Consider the following 22,538-nt stretch of genomic DNA (forward strand, 5'->3'; position numbering starts at 1 on the left):
TGGATGAACAATCCCACCAGCGCCCAAGGCCTCTTTTCATCTAGGGCAGCAGGGTTGTCTGACAGACAGGTAGTAACAGATGGGAGGACCCTACGCTGCTTTAGTGCCAGCTCGCATGCGCAGCTCCCAGCTTAAATGTTTTACCTGTATTTGCCGAGTGACTCATGATATGATTGTACAACTTGATTTGTTGGAGAGTTACTGGGTCTCTGAGGCCCTCCGTGATTAAACGTCCTCTGTAAATGTTGTGGAATACTGATCAGACAGCTTTTGGTCTTGAGGAGAAGCACATGACAAATAAAGGGTCCAGAATGTCCTCCTTTATTTTAAATTCCCAGGTCTTATTTTCAGCCCTATTGGTTTTTAGCAATCGTTTAACTTTCCCCTTGCTTTTATTGTGACATGATTCTTTGTCGTCTTCCTGACGTCACACGGCTGTGGAGCCACCTTACATCACGGCAGCGTGTTTATGAAATGGACCGTATCGGCAGGGCGTGTAGTGAGCAGCCACCAACCGACTGTCATCAGACGTATCCCGGGTCTTTTCGTAGCTTTCTTCCACAATCATGAGCGCATCTTTATCCTGGCTGTCAGCGCTGGCAGCTGGTCTCCTGGCCGCCCGTGTTGTGCAGAAACTTTGGTTCCCGTACTTCTGGCGGGATCTCTTCTTTCTGATGAAGGTGATCAGGTACGGTGTGAAGCTGGAGCTCTTCAAATTGACAGCCAGTGTGCATACGGTGTTGGACCGGTTCATCGAGCAGGCGCAGCGCATCCCCAACAAGCCGTTTGTTATTTATGATGGGACAGTTTACACATACAGGGACATGGAGCTGCGCAGCAACAGGCTGGCCAACGTTTTTCTCCACAACGTTCACTTGAAGAAGGGAGACTGTGTTGCCTTGCTCATGAGTAACGAACCCGATTTTCTCAGCGCATGGTTCGGATTGGCAAAGGTTGGCTGCTCGGTTGCATTTCTCAACTTTAACATCAAATCCAAGTCCCTGCTGCATTGCTTTGATTGCTGTGGGGCTAAAACTCTTATTATCGGATCAGGTAAATCTCCTACTATCTTTCTCCTTCACACTCATTTGTATCAGATTGTAACAGTCCGTGCTGTTTTTCTTACTAAAACACAATGCTTTGCCTTACGTTTTTTATAATCTTTAGTACAGCTTCTTGAGTGCACATGCGCCGTGTTGGTTGATAATGCAGATGAACAAGCAGGTTATTCCACCCAGTCTTGTTTTGGTCGTTGCATGTTTGAGTTTGAGCACCAGCAAGTAGTTGAATCATCCACTAAACCACAGGTGTCAAACTCAAGGCCCGCGGGCCAAATCCGGCCCGTCAAGGTAAATTATTCGGCCCTTGAGAGCCAAAAAAAAGGCGTATATCCTTATAAAGTGGCTAAAACTGTGCCTCCTGTAAGTGTAACTCACCCCAATATCAACTTTTTTTTGCAGATAAACTGTATAAACTGGGCCTAAGGGTGCTATATTTATGTTACTGTGCATTTTTTATACTACTGTGTGAACTGGAATTAAATTATGAAATGAAAAGTATCGTCTCTACACATGAAAGCGGCCCTTTTAATGACTTCATGATGCCAAAGTGGCCCCATATAGAAATTAGTTTGACACCCCTGCACTAAACAATCAGGCAATCGGTAGAAAAGAAAAACATATGCGAAATGCTGATGACGTTATACTGGACTACATGAAGTTCTCTTTTACTCATTTTCTTTATATAACAACTAATTACGACAGGAAGCCTTATTTAGTGGATTTCTTCTGCCTCAACAGTATTAGGCTAGTGTTCCGTTGTAAATTATCCTCATCACCTTTCAAATCTTGCAAAACTGTATAATTATCACATGTCATTCATTATTCAGCTTATTCAGTTTATATATAAAAAAAAAGACTAAATGGATCAGAGCCAAAATGCTCATTTAAGGCCTGAATATAAATCAGCCTGCAATTATTAGGACAATAAAGGGAAATGTTAGAATGTGCCCAAACCCTGGACCATAAGTCCTTAAACCACAATTTCTGGGGTCAATAGTATTATTCCTGTGTCCAATTTGTTTTTCTCCTTAATGAGTTTTCTGCATGTTGAATCTGATTTTCTTCATTGCCACAATGATGTATTTTTGTTGTATCAGAAGTGACCAGACTTAACTACGCACAATGTCCTTGAATTTGCTTTTCTTCTATGAAGATGTCATTTGTAAATCTATTTGCTTCTCAATTACTTGTGGTTTAACACAATTAATATAGATGTTTCACTGACATGTTCTTGTCTATTTCCTGTCTTTTCAAAAGTAGTAAAGTTAACAGAAAGCAACTTTTCCTCCACTAATTATTACTCACTATCCATCACAGACATTTACATAACTTAAATAGAAAAGATTTACTGTTTATAGATTTACTCTTTTAGTTGTTTTTTTTTCCGTATTTATAGATAATTGAATTGATCCTTTTTGGTCATTTGCAAGTGAGTCAGTATATGCTTTATACCATCAGATAGTAAGATAGATAAATTAAATATCTGGCTTAAAGCAGCATTTTAGACTGTTAGCAGTAAATTCAGACTTTTTCAGGGTAGTGATGCTTCCATTTTCCATGTCTTCCATTGAGCAAAACTTAATTAGCTAGTCTGTCTTATTAGATGTGAAGGAAAACTTGGACCTGTCAATACATTTTCTCTTCATTCAAAATATCAATGTTGTTAGTGAATGATTCAATTATTAATTAAGACAATGGAGCAGGCTGTGAGGAAATTTCTTCACGGTCAGCATAAAGGTTAAAGGAGAAATAAGTAATAATGACACCTGGGGTCTCATTTATAAAGCTTGCATACACACAAAATTGGTTCTAAAACGCACATACGTCACTTTCCACGCAAAAGTTGGGATCTATAAAAAATACTTGACGGAGAATGCGTGGTCCTCACGGCAACCATAGAGACTATAAAGGTAGACACCCCATGGACTGGCGTTGTCTATTGGAGATGACGTTTTGACATTCGACACTGGATGAGTCTCTCACGGGCCCCATTAAAAGAGAGACTGAAACATGGATAAATAAGAGAAAGGTTAAGAGAGACATAAGATGGTTGGTTGTATAAAGCTGTATTAATGGGAAATTAAGTGTAAGGAACCCCCCCCCCCCCCAACAAAAAAAGACAGAATTTCTAGGGCAAACACTGCTTTGAATATTGAAGTAATGGGGCACCATGTAAAGTAAACAAATGCGTCGTTTTTATGTTGTTACAATTGAAAAAGGAGGCATTTATCCCATTGAATCCCGCGCTCTCAACACAAGCGATACTAATTCTGTCGGGATAACTCTTGGTCATTTATAAGCGTTTCTCTTTAATGTATGCCCCATGCTCCCCCATCATACAGACTGCACCCACGCCTTCACGGCCAGTAGAAGCTCAGCGCGCCCAACTCTCTGGGACTTTTTAGAGCAGCTATCCTCAGAAATTGGGCCCGTTTACAAAATGCAGATGTGGTTACCAAGGCAGGTAAAATATGTTGTAACTCTGAGTGTCTCTCTCCTGGCGGGAGTGTGAGTTTACCTGGGTGCGGAATGCAGATGAGGGCGCAATTTTGTTGCCGGGGCAGGGCACCCCCCTTGTTGAATGGTAGGGCAAACACTGGTATCAGAGTCTAAAATGTCAGACAGCAGTGAGCTTCTGCTTAAGAAATAGTCCAAACAAGAGTAGAAATATTTTCTTTGCTGTTAAGATGAAGAGATAACCATGCACCGCAAAGACTCATATATTTGACTACATTTAATGATTGCCAACGTGCTGAGTCCCTGTTGTATTCCCGTCTATTTCTTCATTTAGACCAAAGTTTAAGTCCCCACCTATAAATAGAGAGCAGTCCAGGTGATGAAGCGCAGGGAATAGTTTGTGAAAGTCTGTGAAAATAGTTTGAGTGGTCATCAACATTCGGGCCATATATACTGACAATACATAACTTTTAGTTAAAAACAGATATTTCTGTTATTATATACCCCCATCAGCAGGAATGTCAACCAGAGCTGTTGCTTGTGTATTGAATGTTCATTTCTCTACCATAAGCCGTCTCCAAAGGCATTTCAGAGAATTTGGCAGTACATCCGACCACGTGTAACCACACCAGCCCAGGACCTCTACATCCAGCATGTTCACCTCCAAGATCGTCTGAGACCAGCCACTCGAACAGCTGCTGAAACAATCGGTTTACATAACCAAAGAATTTCTGCACAAACTGTCAGAAGCTCTCTCAGGGAAGCTCATCTGCATGCTCGTTGTCCTCATCGGGTTCTCCAACTGACCAGTTCGTTGTCGTAAACGACTTGAGTGGGCAAATGCTCGCATTCGCTGGCGTCTGGCATGTTGGAGAGGTGTTCTCATCACGGATGAATCCCGGTTTATACTGTTCAGAGCAGATGGCAGACAGCATGTGTGGCGTCGTGTGGGTGAGCGGTTTTTTGATGTCAGTGTTGTTGATCAAGTGGCCCATGGTGGCGGTGGGGTTATGGTATGGGCAGGTGTCTGTTATGGACGAAGAACACAGCTGCATTTTACTGATGCAATTTTGAATGCACAGAGATACCGTGATGAGATTCTAAGGCCCATTGTTGTGCCATACATCCAAGAACATCACCTCATGTTGCAGCAGAATAATGAACGGCCTCATGTGGCAAGGATCTGTACACAATTCTTGGAAGCTGAAAATGTCCCAGTTTTTGCATGGCCGGCATACTCACCGGACATGTCACCCATTAAGCATGTTTGGGATGCTCTGGATTGGCGTATACGACAGCGTGTTCCAGTTCCTGGCAATATCCAGCAACTTCGCACAGCCATTGAAGAGGAGCGGACCAACATTCCACAGGCCACAATTGACAACCTGATCAACTCTATGCGAAAGAGATGTGTTGCACTGCATGAGGAAAATGGTGGTCACACCAGATACTGACTGGTTTTCTGAGTCCAAAGACCCCCCCCCCCCCCCCCCCCCCCCCCCCCCGCCCCCAATAAAACAAAACTGCACCATTCAGAGTGGCCTTTTATTGTGGACAGTCTAAGGCACACCTGTGCACTAATCATGGTGTCTAATCAGCATCTTGATATGGCACACCCGTGAGGTGGGATAGATTATGTCAGCAAAAGACAACTGCTCACTATCACAGATTTAGACTGGTTTGTGTACAATATTTGAGGGAAATGGTGATATTGTGTATGTGGAAAAAGTTTTAGGTCTTTGAGTTTGTCTCATAAGAAATGGGAGCAAAACCAAAAGTGTTGCATTTATATTTTTGTTGAGTGTACATAGACCCAGTGGACATCATATAAAGTGCTTGTTGTTGTCTGATTTACACAAAGAAGCAGAGGACTAATATAAAGAAAGACAGAAAATTAAGAAGGTGTAGAGTGAGAAGGGGTGAAGGAAAAAGGATTATGACCTATAACATAGACTCAGAAACCCAGCTGTGACTAACCCACATACGGTGCTAACTTCCAGCTGCACTGTGCATGCATTTAATTTATCACCGTGTCCAGCTCTATTTTCTTTTAACAAGTGTCATCTGCCTTAAATTCAACTGTTGTGCTGCTAATAAAGCCATGGTGTGACCTTCTGATCCCCGAACAGCTGACCTTTTATATAAAGCACGTCTACAGCCACTGTAGCCCTGGTGCCCCCTGCAATATGTCTTCCTGATTGGGAATTATACTCGCCTTTGATCAAGGATTTCCTTTGGAAACTGGTCATTGACGCTGAAATTTGTTCCTCTCAGCTCTCTACCCGACTTCTGACCTGCTCTTTTTTCTTATAATGCTCAAATTTAGCTATAATTGGCCAAGGCTCTTTTTTTTATCGGGCTGCTTACCTCCGAGCTGGTGAACGTGATGGAAGGTGATGTGTTTTACCCGATGAGCTGTGAGCTTCAACTGGTGCCGGAGGAACTGATGGATTGTTTTCTCAGTGTCCTCATCTTGTTGATCAGTGATTCCTGTAAAGACAAGGTTATCTCTCATGTTTTTGGGCCTGAATATACAGAGTGGACTCTTTCATCTTCCTATTGTCACTGAACAGTTGTATCATCCCATCGAATCATGAGGTTCCTGACTTCCTCCCTCAGTGATTTATTCACGGCTGTGACGGAAGCTAGCTGTTCCTGGCTGTATTCCAGTTACTTTCTCAGAGCTTTAAATACCTTGTGTAGGACTTCTACCAAGGGAAGACAGGCATCCAGACTAGTTAGCTTCTTGTCTATGGATTCTAGTCTCTCGAGTTTTTGTAGCTCCTATCTGGAGATATAGTGGAAGCGGCAATTGTTGAGCTTGAACGAGAGCGTTTTGATGGCGTTTTGAGCGTTGAGAGCGTTGTTTGAGTTTGTGGAAATTTTTGGCTTCCCCATTACGATGCTGTCAAAACACTCGTTCAGGTAGCTCACAAGGCTGGTTAAGGTCTCCTCTTCTGGTGTGTTTTATTGGGAAATATGATTCAGTTGTTAATATTTAAATGTTACAATGTTTTACTTTAAATCATTAGCTTGTTCTTATCTAGGTAGATCAAATTGATATTGTGAGTATACCACCATTTTTACTTACGCACAGCTCTTGCAAGATCTCAGCCACTCATCTCTCCCTCAGCCCAGAAATAACAAATTAATAAGCATGAAATTATGTTCCATGGCTTAGGTTTCTACAATGTTCTCACAGCGTAAAAACACATCTTCAGGACCTATCTTGGCCCAAAATGGTGATCTTCACCACATTATCTATTTTGAGTAATTATAACCGGTTATTGCAACCGTAAGCTACGGAAAATACAGGCAAAGTTGCTCCCTCTGCGTCTATTCCCGTGGGCTCATATGCCAACCTGGAGTAGGAGAGACTCATCCAAGATGGCAGCAGCAGGAAGCGCTCCAGCACATAATGAGGCATATAGGTCTATAATGTCTATGACAGCAACTCTGAGCCACTCTAAGCAATGCTTACACTCGTTTTGGAGACAAGGGAAATTGCTGATACAGATGGTGGTGTGGTAAATTGCAGCCAAACTACATCACAATTCCTCTGACATTCAATTTTCCTTCATATCACACTTTAATCATATATCGACTTTCATAAGCATTTAAAACTGCTTTTATTAATGCTTGCGCTGCTGAGCCATACCTATACAAAAGGACCTTCCAATAAAATAAAAAAATCCCATAAGCCATCTTAAATCTTAAATAAAAGTGTGCACCACATTCATTTGTGTTTTCTACCATCACATTCCTCTCCTCGATGATCACCAGGGTGACGTGTTCCACAGATTTACAGATTATGGTGACAAGGTGTGAGGCAATTACTTGCAAAAAGCTGCCCGGTAGAAGTATTGGCACTGCATGAAGACCTTGTAGATGGGCGAATTAGACGGAAACACAGTTTCAGGGATCAAATATTTCTTGGCCAACCCAGGATGATGACTGGCCGAGATGCCGCTTTAGACGGTGAACATTGCATTTTGATACATATAGGGGTATGTTGCTCCACCTCCCTGTAGGTGCTGAAAGGCTGCTCTCCAGCCCTCAGAGTGCAGTGTGCTTACCGCTCATACCCATACAGTGCTGCGTCCGTTGGCTTCCTAAAATGCTTTTTGCACTGATTATTTTTTGTTTTTTTTATGTATGCGGGTGGGGATCTTTATTATTTTGGGGGAAACCTCTCATTCCTCCTGCTCTCGCTCCCTTCACTTATTGAGCGCGCAGCATCAGAGGAATTTCAACACGGAATACGGCTCACATCGTTTAAAACAGCAATCTGGTTTCATATGTGGGCAATGTATGTGCTTTTACCTCTGATTTACAAATTTAATAAATGGCACTGTGAAATTTTCCCAAAATTTCTTTGCTTTTTCTCTATGGTTGCCACTAACCTGACCCTAGCCAGATTTGCTCCGCCTAGCTCCACTCATCCATCTGGGACAGATCCATGGGAATGGCGTTTCAGAAGGCTGGGCCTTGTCAAAAATCCTTGCATATGATTGGATAAGCCACTCGTCTGTCATCTTTATCAACGTGCTATTTGAACCACTCACACCCCGAAGCCAACCCGTGATGCTGATGAGAGCGTCACGTTTTTTTTTTTTTTTAAATGTGTTTGCTGCTCTAGTGGCACGCGTTTTATTGACAGTGAGCTGACAGGAAGAGGGGGGAAGACAGGCGGCAAAGCACCACGGGTCGGAGTCGATCCCGGGCCGACCGCGTCGAGGACTAAAGGCCTCCTAACATTCGCGCTAACCGCTCCCCCACGGGCGTGCCCCGGAAAACAAAACTTGCCAAATCCGGTCGGGAGAAGGGCGAAAACATTGTTTCCACCAACAAAAGCTTTCAGAGCTGTTCTCTGATGTTCTTTTAATGAAACAATATTAGGTAGATTGGACAACACGGAAGAAATAGCATCATCAATGTTAACGCTTGCTTCCTCGATGCGAGCCGCCATTGGTTTTTTTTCATGGTTGCTTCTCCACTACGTTACATCTATGAAACTCCAGCCCTGCGTCCTAAATGGCTGGACAATAAAATTGGTTGGAGAAATCACTCTCTATGGGAGAGGTCCCAGATGGATGTGAGTGAAGCTAGGCGGAGCTAGGCGGAGTAATATCAATCTGGCTAGGGTCAGGTTAGGTTGCCACATCAACATGATGAATAATATGATTAACTGACACATTTTAAATATACATTAACATTCATGAGGTTCTTTGCATTGACGATTGAATCTGGGCGTGCAGAGGGCTGAACATGAGGTGGAACCAGGTAAGCAAATGTTCAGATATAGCTGTAATCTATAATGGAAAATTAAATTAAATTCATTTTTGCATTTATGTAGCACCAATTCACAACACGTCATCTCAAGGCACTTTACAAAGTCAAATTCAATCAAATCATACAGACAGATTGGTCAAAATGTTCCTATCTAAGTCATTGTTGATGGAGAGGACCAATTGTTTATAGGGAATGTGACTTCTATACCAGGTGACAAATCAGAATGATTTTGATTAATTTTACAGTCTATTTCTTACTATTGCCCCTTTAGACTCCTGTTGGTCTATAAATCCCTGAATCGCTTAGCACCCAAATACATTACAGACCTTTTATCAGTATATCAACCCTCCAGACCACTAAGGTCTTCTGGCTCAAGGCTACTCTGCATACCCAGAACGAGAACCAAATATGGAGAAGAAGCATTTAGTTCCTATGCTCAATTTATCTGTAACAAACTACCAGAAAACTGTAAAAGTCCTGAAAGCCTGAGTTCTTTTAAATCAAGATTAAAAACACTTTTGTTTAGGATTGCTTTTGACTATTCTAGTTACACGGGTAACTGAAACATCATTAGTTTAAGTTTGTAGTCCAACTGTTTTTAAAATCATTAATATTTGCCTTTTCCATTTTCCCATGTTTTATTTTCTTTAAATTTTTTCTAGATTTTATTCTAACTTGCTTTTATTCTGTTTTTATTTTCCTATATTTTAGTCATCTAAAACACTTTGCCCTGTCGTTGTACTGAAATGTGAGATACAAACAAATTTGACTTGCCCTGGCTTGCCTTTAAAGGTGTAAATGGCTACTGACCTTGGATATGGATATTTTGGTACCACCAAATCATTATTTCTTTTGTGACTAAGAATAAAACGTGTAACAGTTGTGGAATATATTTAACTTATATAATGGGCAGTACATTATATAGCCTTAGGGGCTTAAGGCCATAGTTATAGCTGATTGCTGACGGCATTCCCCAGTAGTATTGATAAAATATAAAATGGCATTGTGTCTTTTTCAAATATCCAGGAAACCTAATTTCCTTGCATTGTCCCTACCTGTAGATTTTCAGATCTTGTTTCGTTTTATTTGTACAAAGTACAAAAATTGATTAAACCTATCCATAGCAAAAACATGACACCCTTTCATGTATCTGTTATAACCCTACTGGTTCTATAGCAACATCCCAGAAACACATGAGAAACCTCAATCTCTTGGATTGAATGAAATGACAATGTCCCACTGCATGGTGGGAGCAAGGAGGAATGTGGGATTCAATCATGTAGTTGTGCTAAGCCTTAAGATGCTAACTGCAACAATGCTGCTTAGTGTTTCATGGTTGCATAAAGCAAAACTTTTTTAGCTGTTTTACATTTATTTTAAATTTAAATCAATGTGCCAAAACATTTAAAACTTTAAAATTTAAACCTATACTTTTACTACTCTACAGACAAAATCATTAGTCAAATGTAGTTGTGAGCCTTGTGGAATTAAATAAGAGATATAACACGTTAATTATTGTGGCCAAAATTTTAGAATATTTGCCTTTTAGCATACTTTAAAGACTAATTTTGTATTACATAATTATGATTTAATGTGAACATTCATTAAACCACCTTTGGCTTTCCTCCATGTTTTAGTGAAAGACTCCTGTTGGTTTAGTTAATAGGATTCACCCCACCACCACCATGTGACAGGATGACAGAATATTGCTCAACCAAAAAAGCAGGATGTTGCTCAGAACACTGTCCTCACTACAACCCTACATTACTGGATTAAATTTTCTTTCCCCAGAATATGAAACACCAACTGATTTTCAGTGTAGGGAATCCTAAGTGGTTAAATAGACGGAAAATGAACTTCTCATTTTTATCAAAGAAAGCCCAAAGAAATTTAATCTTACAAATGCAAGAATCTTAAATATAACAAACAATACCAAATAATACCTTGTCAATAATGTCATAACATTTTTCCACATTTAACACATTTTTTTACTTTGTTATGCCATCGTGTCGCGACAAATTGCAGCTCCCAGCATGCAACACAGTTGGAACGACTGTTCTGAAACAAACCTTCTCTTGTCAGGGGGTCATAGTAGACTACAGGAGGTTCAGGAAGACTGAACACACTTCTCTCTGCATACATGGGTAGGCGGTGGAGTGTGTGAACAGCATACATTTTATTTCTCATAAAATTGAAACAGACTGGACTTACCACTAAGTTGTTCAAAAACTTCTATAGGGCATTTTGTGTCTCAGCCTAACAGTGTGGTATGGAAGCTGCACAGTGCAGGAGAGGAAGGATTTAGCACGGCTGGTGAGGACAGCACAGGGGATGCTGTCTACAGAACCTAGACTCAGTCTACGCTGCATGAGTGCAGAAAATGGCCAGACGTATTGCCACTGATCTAACCCACCTGGTCAATGAACTGTTTGTCCCACTTCCATCAGGGAAATGATTAAAGAACATTAAATCAAAAACTAACAGACTTAAACAAAGCTTCTTTTCCAAAACTGGGAGGGTTATTCCCCCCTGCTGAAAATCAACACATCCTCAATCCAGTTCATAATCTGTTACATGCTGGTTGCCAGATGGCCATTTGATTTGAAAGTGTCATAAAAGCTTTAGAAGTTATCTGAATTCGTCAGTCAATTTCGGATGCTTTGCTAAGAACTCATAAAAGGAGAGGCCAGAAAGTGTTCATTTGAAAGGTGATATTTTAGTAATCATGAGGATTAGGTCAGCCAAGCAAAGTGCCAGAGCTAGCGGGGCTAAAACTAAACCTTTAGGTTTTAGCCCTAGCCTTGTTTGTGGCTAGAACTACAATATATCTTAAAAGGATATAGAATGAGGTTAAATTATCTTAACTAATTTAGAACAACATTTTGTGTGTCCAAACAATGCAAATCTGAGTTATATAAAACATTATTCGAGGAAATAGCCCTTTAAAGAATGATCATTATTAATGTGATTATTTCTCCAGGAATAATTCAGACTCAAATTGGTAATTTAGGAAGCCAGACGGCGCTGCAGCGGACGGCCGGTCATTAGCTTGGTGAGTTAATCCTAAAGTTACACAAACAACATTAAATTAGACGATGGCAGAGCAAACGAAAACCAGCATTTGGTTGAAAACAACATGTAACTAAAACTGCAAGCAGTTATTAACGGGTTCCAAGCCCACCCACGCCCCGCCCCTTTGAGCATGCTCCTGGACTTCAGTTCAGCGTTCAACACCCTCATCCCACAGCATCTGATGAAAAAACTGGAACATCTGGGCTTCAGCACACCCCTTCGCAACTGGCTGCTAGATTTCCTCATCAACAGACCTCAGTCGTCCGGGTCGGACAGAACACTTCTGATGTCATCACCCTCAGCACAGGCTCCCCTCAGGGCTGCGTCCTGAGCCCCTGCTGTTCACTCTGATGACACACAACTGCGTCCCCAGGTTCACCACCAATCACATCGTGAAGTTTGCAGACGCCACGACAGTGGTGGACCTGATCAGAGACGACAACGACCAGGACTACAGAGAGGAGGTGGAGCAGCTGGTGGGCCTGTGCAGAGACAACAGCTGGATCCTGAACGTATAGAAGACGAAGGAGATCATCGTCGACTTCAGGAAGAATCGTCCTTGCCATGCTCCACTGCTCATCAACAGCTCAGCTGTGGAGGTGGTCAACAGCACCAAATTCCTCAGGGTGCACATCACAGAAAACCCCACCGGGTCTGTGAACACCACGTCAATGGTGAAGAGGGCACAGAAGCGCTTGTACTTCTTGTGGAGGATGAGGAGAGCCCACCTGTCCCCGCCCATCTTCATGACCTTCTACAGAAGCACCATAGAGAGCATTGTGACCAGCTGTCTCTCTGTGTGGTGCGGAGGCTGCAGCGCCTCTGACTGCAGGAACGTGAGGAGAGTTGTGAGGACATCAGAAGGAACCATCGGGGCTCCTTTCCCCTCCATTAAAGACATTTCATCCCATTGCTGCATGTCCCGGGGCCATAACATCATCAGAGACCCCTCACACCCCCACCATGGACTGTTCTCCCTGCTGCCTACTAAGAAAAGGTTCCACAGCATCCGCTGCAGGTCCACCAGGTTCTGCAACAGCTTTTTCCCCATTGCCATCAGACTGTTGAGCTCTAAACAGCAAGAGTAAAAGTGCATATGTATACACACACACACACATACACACACATATATATATATATATATATATATATATATATATATATATATATATATATATATATATATATGAGAACGCTTCGATCTGCTGGATGTGCTCTCTGCTATGGGCAGAAAGGGGCTAAGCCCGGGGTGGGCAAACTTTTTGCCAGGAGGGCCACATTGGATTCTAAGATTTGACAGGGGGGCCAGACCGGGAACAGATGGATGGAGTATTTGTGTGAAATAATATAAATTACATGTAAAAGCCATTACATGAGAGGATTTGGCCTACAAACATGTAACATATCATGAGTAGGCAGCAAGGCTCATTGTACAGTTTTTTTTTCAAATGCATTCATTTCATTTGATTAAGAATAAACACAGTAGAGAAATTCACAGTATACATTTGATTTACTTGAATTATTTACATTTGATTATCACAGAATAACAGCAGAGAAACTCACAGTTTCAGTGGGAACAGTGTTGTTAATCTCCCTTTTTGGCCAATGCATCAAAGTCTGGAGTGAGTTTGATTGTGGCAATTCTCAGGAAAGCTCCGAGATGCTGGTCAGGTAACCTGGATCTGTGACTGGATTTGTTGATGTTCATGCCGCTGAATGTCTGTTCACAGACGTAGGTCGAGCCAAACAAAGTTAGCATCTTCTGTGCCGTCTTCCGGACGTTTGGGAACATGGCTTCGTTGAGTGCAGCATAAAAGTCATTCAGTTTTAGAGAGTTGAACTTCTCCTTTAAGAGGGAGTCTGACTGAAGATCGATCAGTCAGATCACCTCTTGTGGTGCCTTTTCGGGGTCTTGTGACAGGGGACAGGACACCAGCTGAAGTGACGTTTCAATGTTGTCAAAATCAGAGAACCAACGGCTAAATTCTCCGTGCAGGTCGTCAATTAATTGGCTGTGTTTCTTTGCGTTTCGCGTCGCGTCTTTCTGTGTGGCAAGTGTGGAGAAATGAACAAAAGAATTGTTTGCAATTTGTCTGGAGAACAAAGCTTAGATTTGAAGGCTTGTACATGTTTGTACATGTCGTGCACAAACTGATCTTTCCCCTGTAGCTTAACATTCAGCTCATTCAAGTACGAAAATATGTCCACAGGAAACGCAAAATCACAAAGCCAGTTCTTGTCGCTTAGCTCAGGAAATTCGGTGGATTTCCCAACTAACTCCAAAAACTCGCTGATCTCGTCTTGCAGGTCGCACACTCGTTGAAACACTTTGCCCAAACTTAACCAGCAGACACAAGAGTGGTACAGCAAGTCGTAATGATCCGCATTAGTTTCTTCCAGGAACGCGATGAACTGACAATGGAGAAGTCCCTTTGCGCGTATAAAGTTGACTAGTTTTACCACTGGTTTCATGACGTGATCAAGCTGCAATATAGACTTACACAGTGATTCCTGATGGATGATGCACTGTAGGAAGATAACATCCTGGTCAGGGTTTTCCTCTTTCACTTTATCCTGGATTCTTTTCAGCAGCCCAAAATGTCTTCTAGTCAAATTTGGTGATCCATCCGTTGTGACATTGGCCAGTTTACTCCAAAGTAGCTTACGTCTTTCAATGGCAGCAGACACATGGTTGTACAGATCCTCTACACGCGTTGTTCCTTTCAGAGACTCCATGGCCAAAAACTCTTCCGTTATTTCAAAATTGTCATTAATCCCACGGATAAAAATTAAGAGTTGAGCAGTGTCTTTCACATCATTGCTTTCATTCAGTGCTAGTGAATATAGCTTAAAGGACTCAGCCTTTTTGTTTATTTGGCTGGCTATATCTTCCTCAATCAGTTCCACATGGCGAGTCACAGTCCTGCGTGATAAACCGATCTTTTCAAACTTGCCTTGGCTCTCAGGACACAAAATACCTGCCGCCTGTACCATGCATTCTTTTAAAAACTCGCCTTCGGAGAAAGGCTTGCTAGCTTTGGCAACTTTGAATGACAGCAAAAAGCTTGCTTTGGTGGATGACTCTTGAATCGCAGTTTGTCGGTGAAAAAGATGTTGCTGAGCCTGTAAATTAGCCGCCAACCTCTGGGCCGTGGCTGTTCGCTCTTGCGTTGACTGCTTGCTGGCGTAGTTAGCATGCTTTGTAGCAAAGTGGCGGCTGATATTGTACTCTTTGTAAACCGTGACAGTTTCTTGGCATATCAGACACACAGCCTTTGATCGGACTTCGGTAAAAAAATATTTAGTTGTCCACTCTGCATTAAACACTCGGCACTCACTGTCCACTTTTCTTTGCTTTGATAAGCTAATTTTTTCTTTGCTTTGATAAGCTCATTTTTACAGAGGGGCTCACAGCACAAAGCTAAAGAGAAGAAGAGAGTAATATCCCACAGGCTAAAAAGGTCAATGAGCGCTATGTAGTGGGGAAACGCGGTATTACAGGGATATGGTGAAACGAACGAGGTTTACCGACGATAATAATATGAAATGTAATTTAATAACAGAATTTAATGGGTGGCTCCTCCTTAATGATAGTCAAGCGCTGAAAACGCATACGGGAGGCTTCTGCCTCCCGTATGCGAGAGATTAGTTTTTTTGTAAAAAAAAAAAAAAAAAAAATTTCAATAATTTGGACAAGTTCCGCGGGCTGGATTAAAACGTTCAACGTTTTAATCATGGGCCGTAGTTTGCCCATGTCTGGGCTAAGCCCTGGCTGGCAGCTGTTCACATGCACGTACATGCACGCGTGGCTGGCCCACCTTTGTAAACAAGAGACTGGAGAATAACACAGAAAGATGGAGTTTGACGACATACCATATTTCATCTAAAAAAGACACCTGTACTTCTTCCCATCACTATTTCTTTCTTTCTATCTTAAATGATGAGTTGTTGCTTCTTTATTTATTTATTTATTTTTTATTTTTTTGTGTCCTGTCTGGCAACGAGGCAATAAGAATTGTTATCTTAATGCCAAAAAGAGCCCAACAGATTTTACTTACTGCCATAGTGCTCCGCTTGAATGATATATGCAAGAAGCTTTGTTATAATCTATGCAGGGAATATTTCATATTAAATGGACACTGAAACAAGAAGATAGAATAGAAAAAAGGTGAAAGAGAAAGAGGACAGAAAAGGGAGAGAAGCTTTTTGCTTCTTTAAACATTTTTCCAGTTATCACAGTAACTAATATTGACAGCAAGAAGTGGCATTCAACATTGCTTAGGGTGATATGAAAACTAAAGAATACTGTCATTTTAGTTTTGTATTCTATGATAATTTTGTGTGATTTTGGTTTTCTTGTCTTTATTTGTTTTGTCTTGTTTCTTTTGTTCACTGTATTGTATTTACTTCCTGTGTCACTTGTTGTGGTGGAATTGCACCCAAACCAGACAGGAAGATAATATTTGCATGTTGAGATCATGGTTTATTAGGAAACAACAAATTTACAACTTCAAGAAACTGGAACTGAGGAGCATCTGACAGCAACCAACAATGCAATGAAAACAAAACTGCATGGGAGGTACAAACAATTGAAAGCTCTGAAACGAGTGTGACTCATTAGGAGAATGCACAAAACGCTGGGTGAGGGACCAAAGTGAGGAGCAGAGGCTTAGTGACTGAAGGTCAATACATATTCTGCAAGAACAGAGAAGTTAGTTATTTTACTTAAGGGGGAAAGTAAAACAGCAAAGACCTTGGAACCTTAAAAGTAAACTAGGTGAGTAAAACCTGAGAATACTTTTTTAAGTCATCTTTACTGTGTTTGTGTGACAGATTTATTGGAGTGTCTAGATGGCATCCTACCCAGCCTTCTGAAGAGCAGCATTCAAGTGTGGACTATGAAGAGCCATTGTGAGCATCCACAAGTGCACACTCTACAAGACAAGATTGATGCAGCATCCCATCAGCCTGTTCCAGCTGTACTGCGAGCTACTAACTCCTTAAAAAAACCAAACCTTTATATCTTCACCTCTGGAACAACTGGCAAGTCTCTTGCTTCCTATTGCAAACCAAGCTGTTTTTTACAGTGTTTAAATCTCAGTGCGCACCATTAATGCAAATGTGGTCTGTGTTTTACACAAAAAACTCCTGTCAGATTGAGATTATTCTGTCAAGTAAATGGTGCCTGTTTTTAACAGTTTTCTTTATTGTCTAGGACTTACCATGATGCTATAATATAGAAGTTCTCATTTTCGTTGTTGCTAAGAACTTATATATCGAAAAGGCTGATCTTTAACCTGAAGGTAATTTAGGTAACCAAAACAACAGAGAAAAGAACTATGCTATCCTCTTCCTGTGGAGGCATGGAGCAAGTTGGACTGTCTCACCTGTGAACATCCATTCATCCACTCAACCACCCCCGGTCCCGATCCAATTAGTATTTAGTATTTAGAGGGCTGCACAGTGGCGCAGTGGGTAGCGCTGTTGCCTTGCAGCAAGAAGGTCCTGGGTTCAAGTACACCCCTGGGTCTTTCTGCATGGAGTTTGCATGTTCTCCCTGTGCATGCGTGGGTTCTTTCCAGGTACTCCAGCTTCCTCCCACAGACCAAAAACATGACTGTTAGATTAATTGGCTTCTCCAAATTGTCCTTAGGTGTGAATGGTTGTTTGTCCTGTTTGTCTCTCTGTGTTGCCCTGCGACAGACTGGCGACCTGTCCAGGGTGTACCCCGCCTCTCGCCCAGTGAATGCTGGAGATAGGCACCAGCAACCCCCGCGACCCCATGAGGGATTAAGCGGTTTGGAAAATGGATGGATGGTTAGTATTTAGATTGTATGTATATTGGATATGTATTTAGATATGTGTGTCTTGTGACATAAAAAGCAAAGTGCTCCCCATTATAGGCGATCTCTTATAATAATAATAATATTATTCTCTCCCTTTTATCTCTTCTTTCTTTCACCTCTTCTCTTTCTTTTTTTTCTCTTCTTGTTCTTCCTTTACTTTCCTACTTTCCCATTGTAGTGTCCATATAATTTGAAATTCTCCCTGCAGGAATCACAATTAAGCTATTTACATGCACAAATCAAGTGGAGCATTATGGTGAAAGCTGTTTGCTCCACTTGTGAAAGCAAAATCTGTCGAGCTATGTTTGGCATTAAGACATTGCCACATTGCTAGACAGGACACTGGAAAAAAATAAAAAATAAATAATAATAATAATAATTTATGTGATTTTTATTTATTTTTTACAAAACTTTATTTACTATGGTTTCAAGTAAACAATTTCAATAAGACTTTAACACATCAGTAAAAGTATAGAATTATTTAATTTACAGTCCTTATTAAATTGTAAATTTCACAGTATGCACACTGTGCAGCATCTCCGTTAGTCCTAGGGGCCTCATTTATAACGCAGTCTCATTACGCACAAAATGGGTTCTGATATTTGTGTTTTTCACTTTTTACGCAAAGTTGGGATCTATAAACAAAAACTTCATGGGGAAAATGTGCAGTCCTCATGGCAACTCTGACCCAGGCGTATGCTCATTTTGGAGACAAGAAATTGGCGATGCAGATGGGAAAGTGGTGAATTGTAGCCAGACTGCATGATGATTCCTCTCAAACTTACTATTTTACTGCAAATAAAACTAATAATAGATCGACTTCATCATAAACCTTCATTGCCGCAGTGTTATTCATGCTCGCGCTGGTGACACATAACTATACATAAGGACCTTTCAAATTAACAATAAAAATGCATATAACCAAACTTCAATCTTAAATCAAAGTCCACATATTTCATTGAGGTTTTCTACCATCACATTCCTCTTCCTGATGATCACCAGCATGTCGTGTACCACAGATTAACACATAAATCGTGAGAAGGTATGAGGCAGTTACTTTAATTGCTGTAAACAGTCAAATACACTGGTGCATATTGCTGCACAGTAGATGCATTGGCACTGCTGAAAGACCTTGCAATTAGGAGAATTGTGAAAGAATGCGGTTTCAGCAATTACAAGATTTTCTGACCAATGATGATTACTAGCCAATATGCTGCTTTAGACTCCATGCATTACATTACACTATAACTACAGACTCATTTAAATACACATTACCATTCATGAGGTGCTTTACATGGACTATTTATGGTTGCATCAGGGTATGTAGAGGGCAGAACATAAGGCAGAACATGGTTCGCAAATGTTCAGGTACAGCTGTGATCTATAAAGGAAAATTGTGTGCTGGTGTGTGGCACATGGTTCAATGAGCCTGATTCTGCTGGAGTTTTTCCTTCCTGTTAAAAGTGAGTTTTCCTCTCCACCGTCACTTCATGTATGCTCAGCGTGAGGGATTGCTACAAAGCCATCGACAATGCAGACATCATTCACCCCTCCTATAAAACCGTAGAGCCACTGTGGCTTTACTATCCGGGGGAATAAGGATTAACAGGAGTAAAGCTGATTTGTAGGCTATAGTGTTTTTTTAAATTAAATAAATAAAGGTTTTGTCTTGTGTTTAGTTGAACAGTATTTACAGAACTTCTGCAAATGTCATTTTCTCTATTCTTTTATAATAATTAATATAATAAAAAGAAGTTCTCCATTCATCAAAAACATGCTGGGTGTCTGGAGAGATTATGTGATGCCGTTTTCTGACTGGCATTTCATTATGAAAAAACATTGCTTAGAACTTCTTGCTTTTACAGCAGCTCCCAATCTCCTAGTAGTATAGGCAATCTACGCATTTAAATAAGGCGGAACAAACTGGTTTTGCACATCTTATCTTAAAATCTCCCATGTGAAACAGCATAACAAACTTTGATATAAACTTACCAGTCTGAAAATGCGCTCACCACGCATGCATATTAGGCTATGGCTTTGAGAGCGAGGTTTAGTCATCTAACAGCTGCTATCCAGAGTCCATTTGGCATCTATTTGTCAGTGCAGAAATCCAAAGTTCTTGGCTTTGATTCCATGTCGGAAAACTGAAAAATCTCAGCACATCATTATTTTTATTGAAGCAATCGCATGAACGATTGTGACCGTTAAGGACAAAGAACATTTCCACCATGTTAAAATTTTAAAAACAAATTAACATTTTAAAAACAAATTAACAAAAAATAAGTACACCGTTCTGGATGAAGGCAGTCTAAACAAACAAGAAGCCGGTTTCCCAATGCCCAGTTATCCCACAATGCAGTGTGGTTGTTATGTCACTCTTTCAAGCCCCAAAGATTTACCACTTGTTGACAATACATTGCTAATAGCTATTGTGACTTTAATAGAAAACTTATTATAGAGGAAACTTTCCCAGATAAATTTAATCATTAATGCCTTTTTAAAAATGTTGTCTTTTCAGGTCTACCAAAGGCTGCAGTTATCACTCACCTTCAGAGTCTGAAGGCAGCAGGAGGGTTCTGGGCTTTTGGAGCAACTGAAGCCGATGTGATTTACATTCCTCTGCCACTCTACCACAGTGCAGCATCCCTCATTGGTATTGGAGGAACCATAGAGCTTGGTAGGCCTTTAGACACAACTGAAGATTCAGTTTTATTCTGTGATATATAACTCAACAAACAAGTATCAGTATCTGAGTGTGATAGTGTTGTGATCTTACGCACTGTTTTAAGTTATTCAATGTTTAATAAATAATTCTGTCTGTTAGGTAAATATCAGCCAAAACAGCTGATATTAGGAGAATAGTTGAAAGGGATGATTTGATCACTGGCGTTCTTTTAACAGCAAACTGCACACATATGGAATAAATGAGTGACAACTTCTCTTCAAGTTCAAGAATTTATTAACAAAAATAAAATGAACATCCAAGGAACACCACTATAGAGTGCTGTTTATAGGAATTAACAGTATATTTCAATAAACAGATCCTCTCTACTAGGCTAGTGAAACTTAAATAAACTACTAAGAAACATAAATCTGCAACCCCCCCTTGGGGGGGGGGGGGGGGGTTGCAGATTTCCTGTGAAGGCCCCTCTCGGGCGCACTGCTTTGGGGGCCCCTTTGGGAGTCCGGGGTTATGGGTCCCCTGACCCCTGCCTCTGTGCTCGGGGAAGGTGGGTCTTCGGTTCTCCACAATCACTATCAAGCTATTTCCTTCTGGATAATTTTCACCTAAACTAGTGCACTCTCACAATCTCCCACAGGTGCTGGGTCCCAGGTATTAAATGTTCACTTATATACAGAAAGGCTATAATTTATTTACTTTCTTTTACTTTTTTTTTAGGTATCACATTACACATGTCAGCTTAAATAATAATACATATGATTTAGCAATGGTATCAAGGTGTTACACGATTGTATCTGTTGCTTTATGTCTGTTGGTTGTGCTGTTCTTTTTGTGTCTCTTTCCAGGTGATGGAGCAGACAGAGGACGTTTTATCATTCTCTTCCTTTTATCTCTTCTTTCACCTCTTCTTTCTCTTTTTTTTCTCTTCTTGTTTTTCTTTTACTCTCCTACTTTCCCATTGTAGTGTCCATATAATTTGAAATTCTCCCTGCAGGAATCACAATAAAGCTATTTACACGCACAAATCAAGCGGAGCATTATGGCGAAAGCTGTTTGCTCCACTTGTGAAAGTAAAATCTGTCGAGCTCTATTTGGCATTAATATATAAATTTTTATTGCCACATTGCTAGACAGGACACTGGGGAAAAAAAAAAAAAAAAAAAAGATAAAAAAGAAGCTAAGGTACTATGTACACACAAAAGAAACAAAAGGACAAATACAATAGTTGAAAATCATCATCAGAATGATTCAGTGAATCCTGGTTCGCTGCAGATCCATGTTAGAGAACTAAAATTCATCTTACAGAATGTGAAATGAGATCAAATTAATAATTTAGAACATTTGGTATGTTTCAACCCATTCACAATGTAATTCCTGAGTTAAACAAAACAGCATTTGAGAAAATAACATTTTAAAGAATGATTTGCTCTGTAAAATCAATAACCTTTAGGACACTTGATTTTATTAATGCAATTATTTCTCCAGGAAATACTTGGACTCGAATTGATAACTTGGAAAGCTAGACACTGTAGCAGACAACATTAGCTTGAGGGGTAACCCTAAAGTTTCACAAACACCATTAAATCGACATTAATCTTCCCTGTTATTGATGCACTTACGCTCATAGCATTATCAACCAATAGTGGAGCTAAATAAACAAACATTATGTTAAAACCATAAAACTGTAGTTGTGTTTACTAGGGCCGTAGCCGTAAGTTATACGGAAGATTGTAGCGGCTAATACTATCAGACATGCAGCACTAATTTAAAGGACTTTTAAGCTCTATTTGGTCGGGAAGAGCGGACCAAAAAACATAAATATTAATATTCCATCGGTGAATAAAGTTTGAAATTAATTGAACTGAATTTCTTTATTTGTTCCCCAAGGGGGAAATTTTGTTTGAATACAGCCCATCAAGAATTGACGTACATGGGTAGACGGGAGACTGCGGTTGCAGCCTAGCCAAGCATCGACTTCTCCCAGGGTGGAGAAAAGATTACAGTATTATATGAGGAAAAAAGAGTGCATTAGTCACGCTGTCTCTCTGACAATTCAATCAATGCAAGAATGAAAACCTCCACACACAATAAGCCAACAGACAACATCATAAGCAGACATATTTCTGG

At 40.7% G+C, this 22,538-nt stretch overlaps 1 protein-coding gene across 2 annotated transcripts in view; it reads left to right on the plus strand.

The window, feature by feature from the left end:
* The first annotated feature begins 438 nt into the window (after positions 1 to 438).
* The window catches only part of slc27a6 (solute carrier family 27 member 6), a 106,117-nt gene continuing 84,017 nt past the window's right edge, over positions 439 to 22,538 (plus strand). For both annotated transcript variants that reach the window (XM_012854119.3, XM_021311493.2), the window contains exons 1-3: positions 439 to 1,053; positions 16,716 to 16,925; positions 20,247 to 20,405. In XM_012854119.3, the coding sequence (XP_012709573.2) occupies positions 567 to 1,053; positions 16,716 to 16,925; positions 20,247 to 20,405 (856 nt within the window). In that variant the 5' untranslated portion in view covers positions 439 to 566. The remainder of the gene's footprint in view (positions 1,054 to 16,715; positions 16,926 to 20,246; positions 20,406 to 22,538) is intronic.

This window comes from Fundulus heteroclitus, unplaced genomic scaffold, assembly GCF_011125445.2.
Source record: "Fundulus heteroclitus isolate FHET01 unplaced genomic scaffold, MU-UCD_Fhet_4.1 scaffold_107, whole genome shotgun sequence".
NCBI lineage: Eukaryota > Metazoa > Chordata > Actinopteri > Cyprinodontiformes > Fundulidae > Fundulus > Fundulus heteroclitus.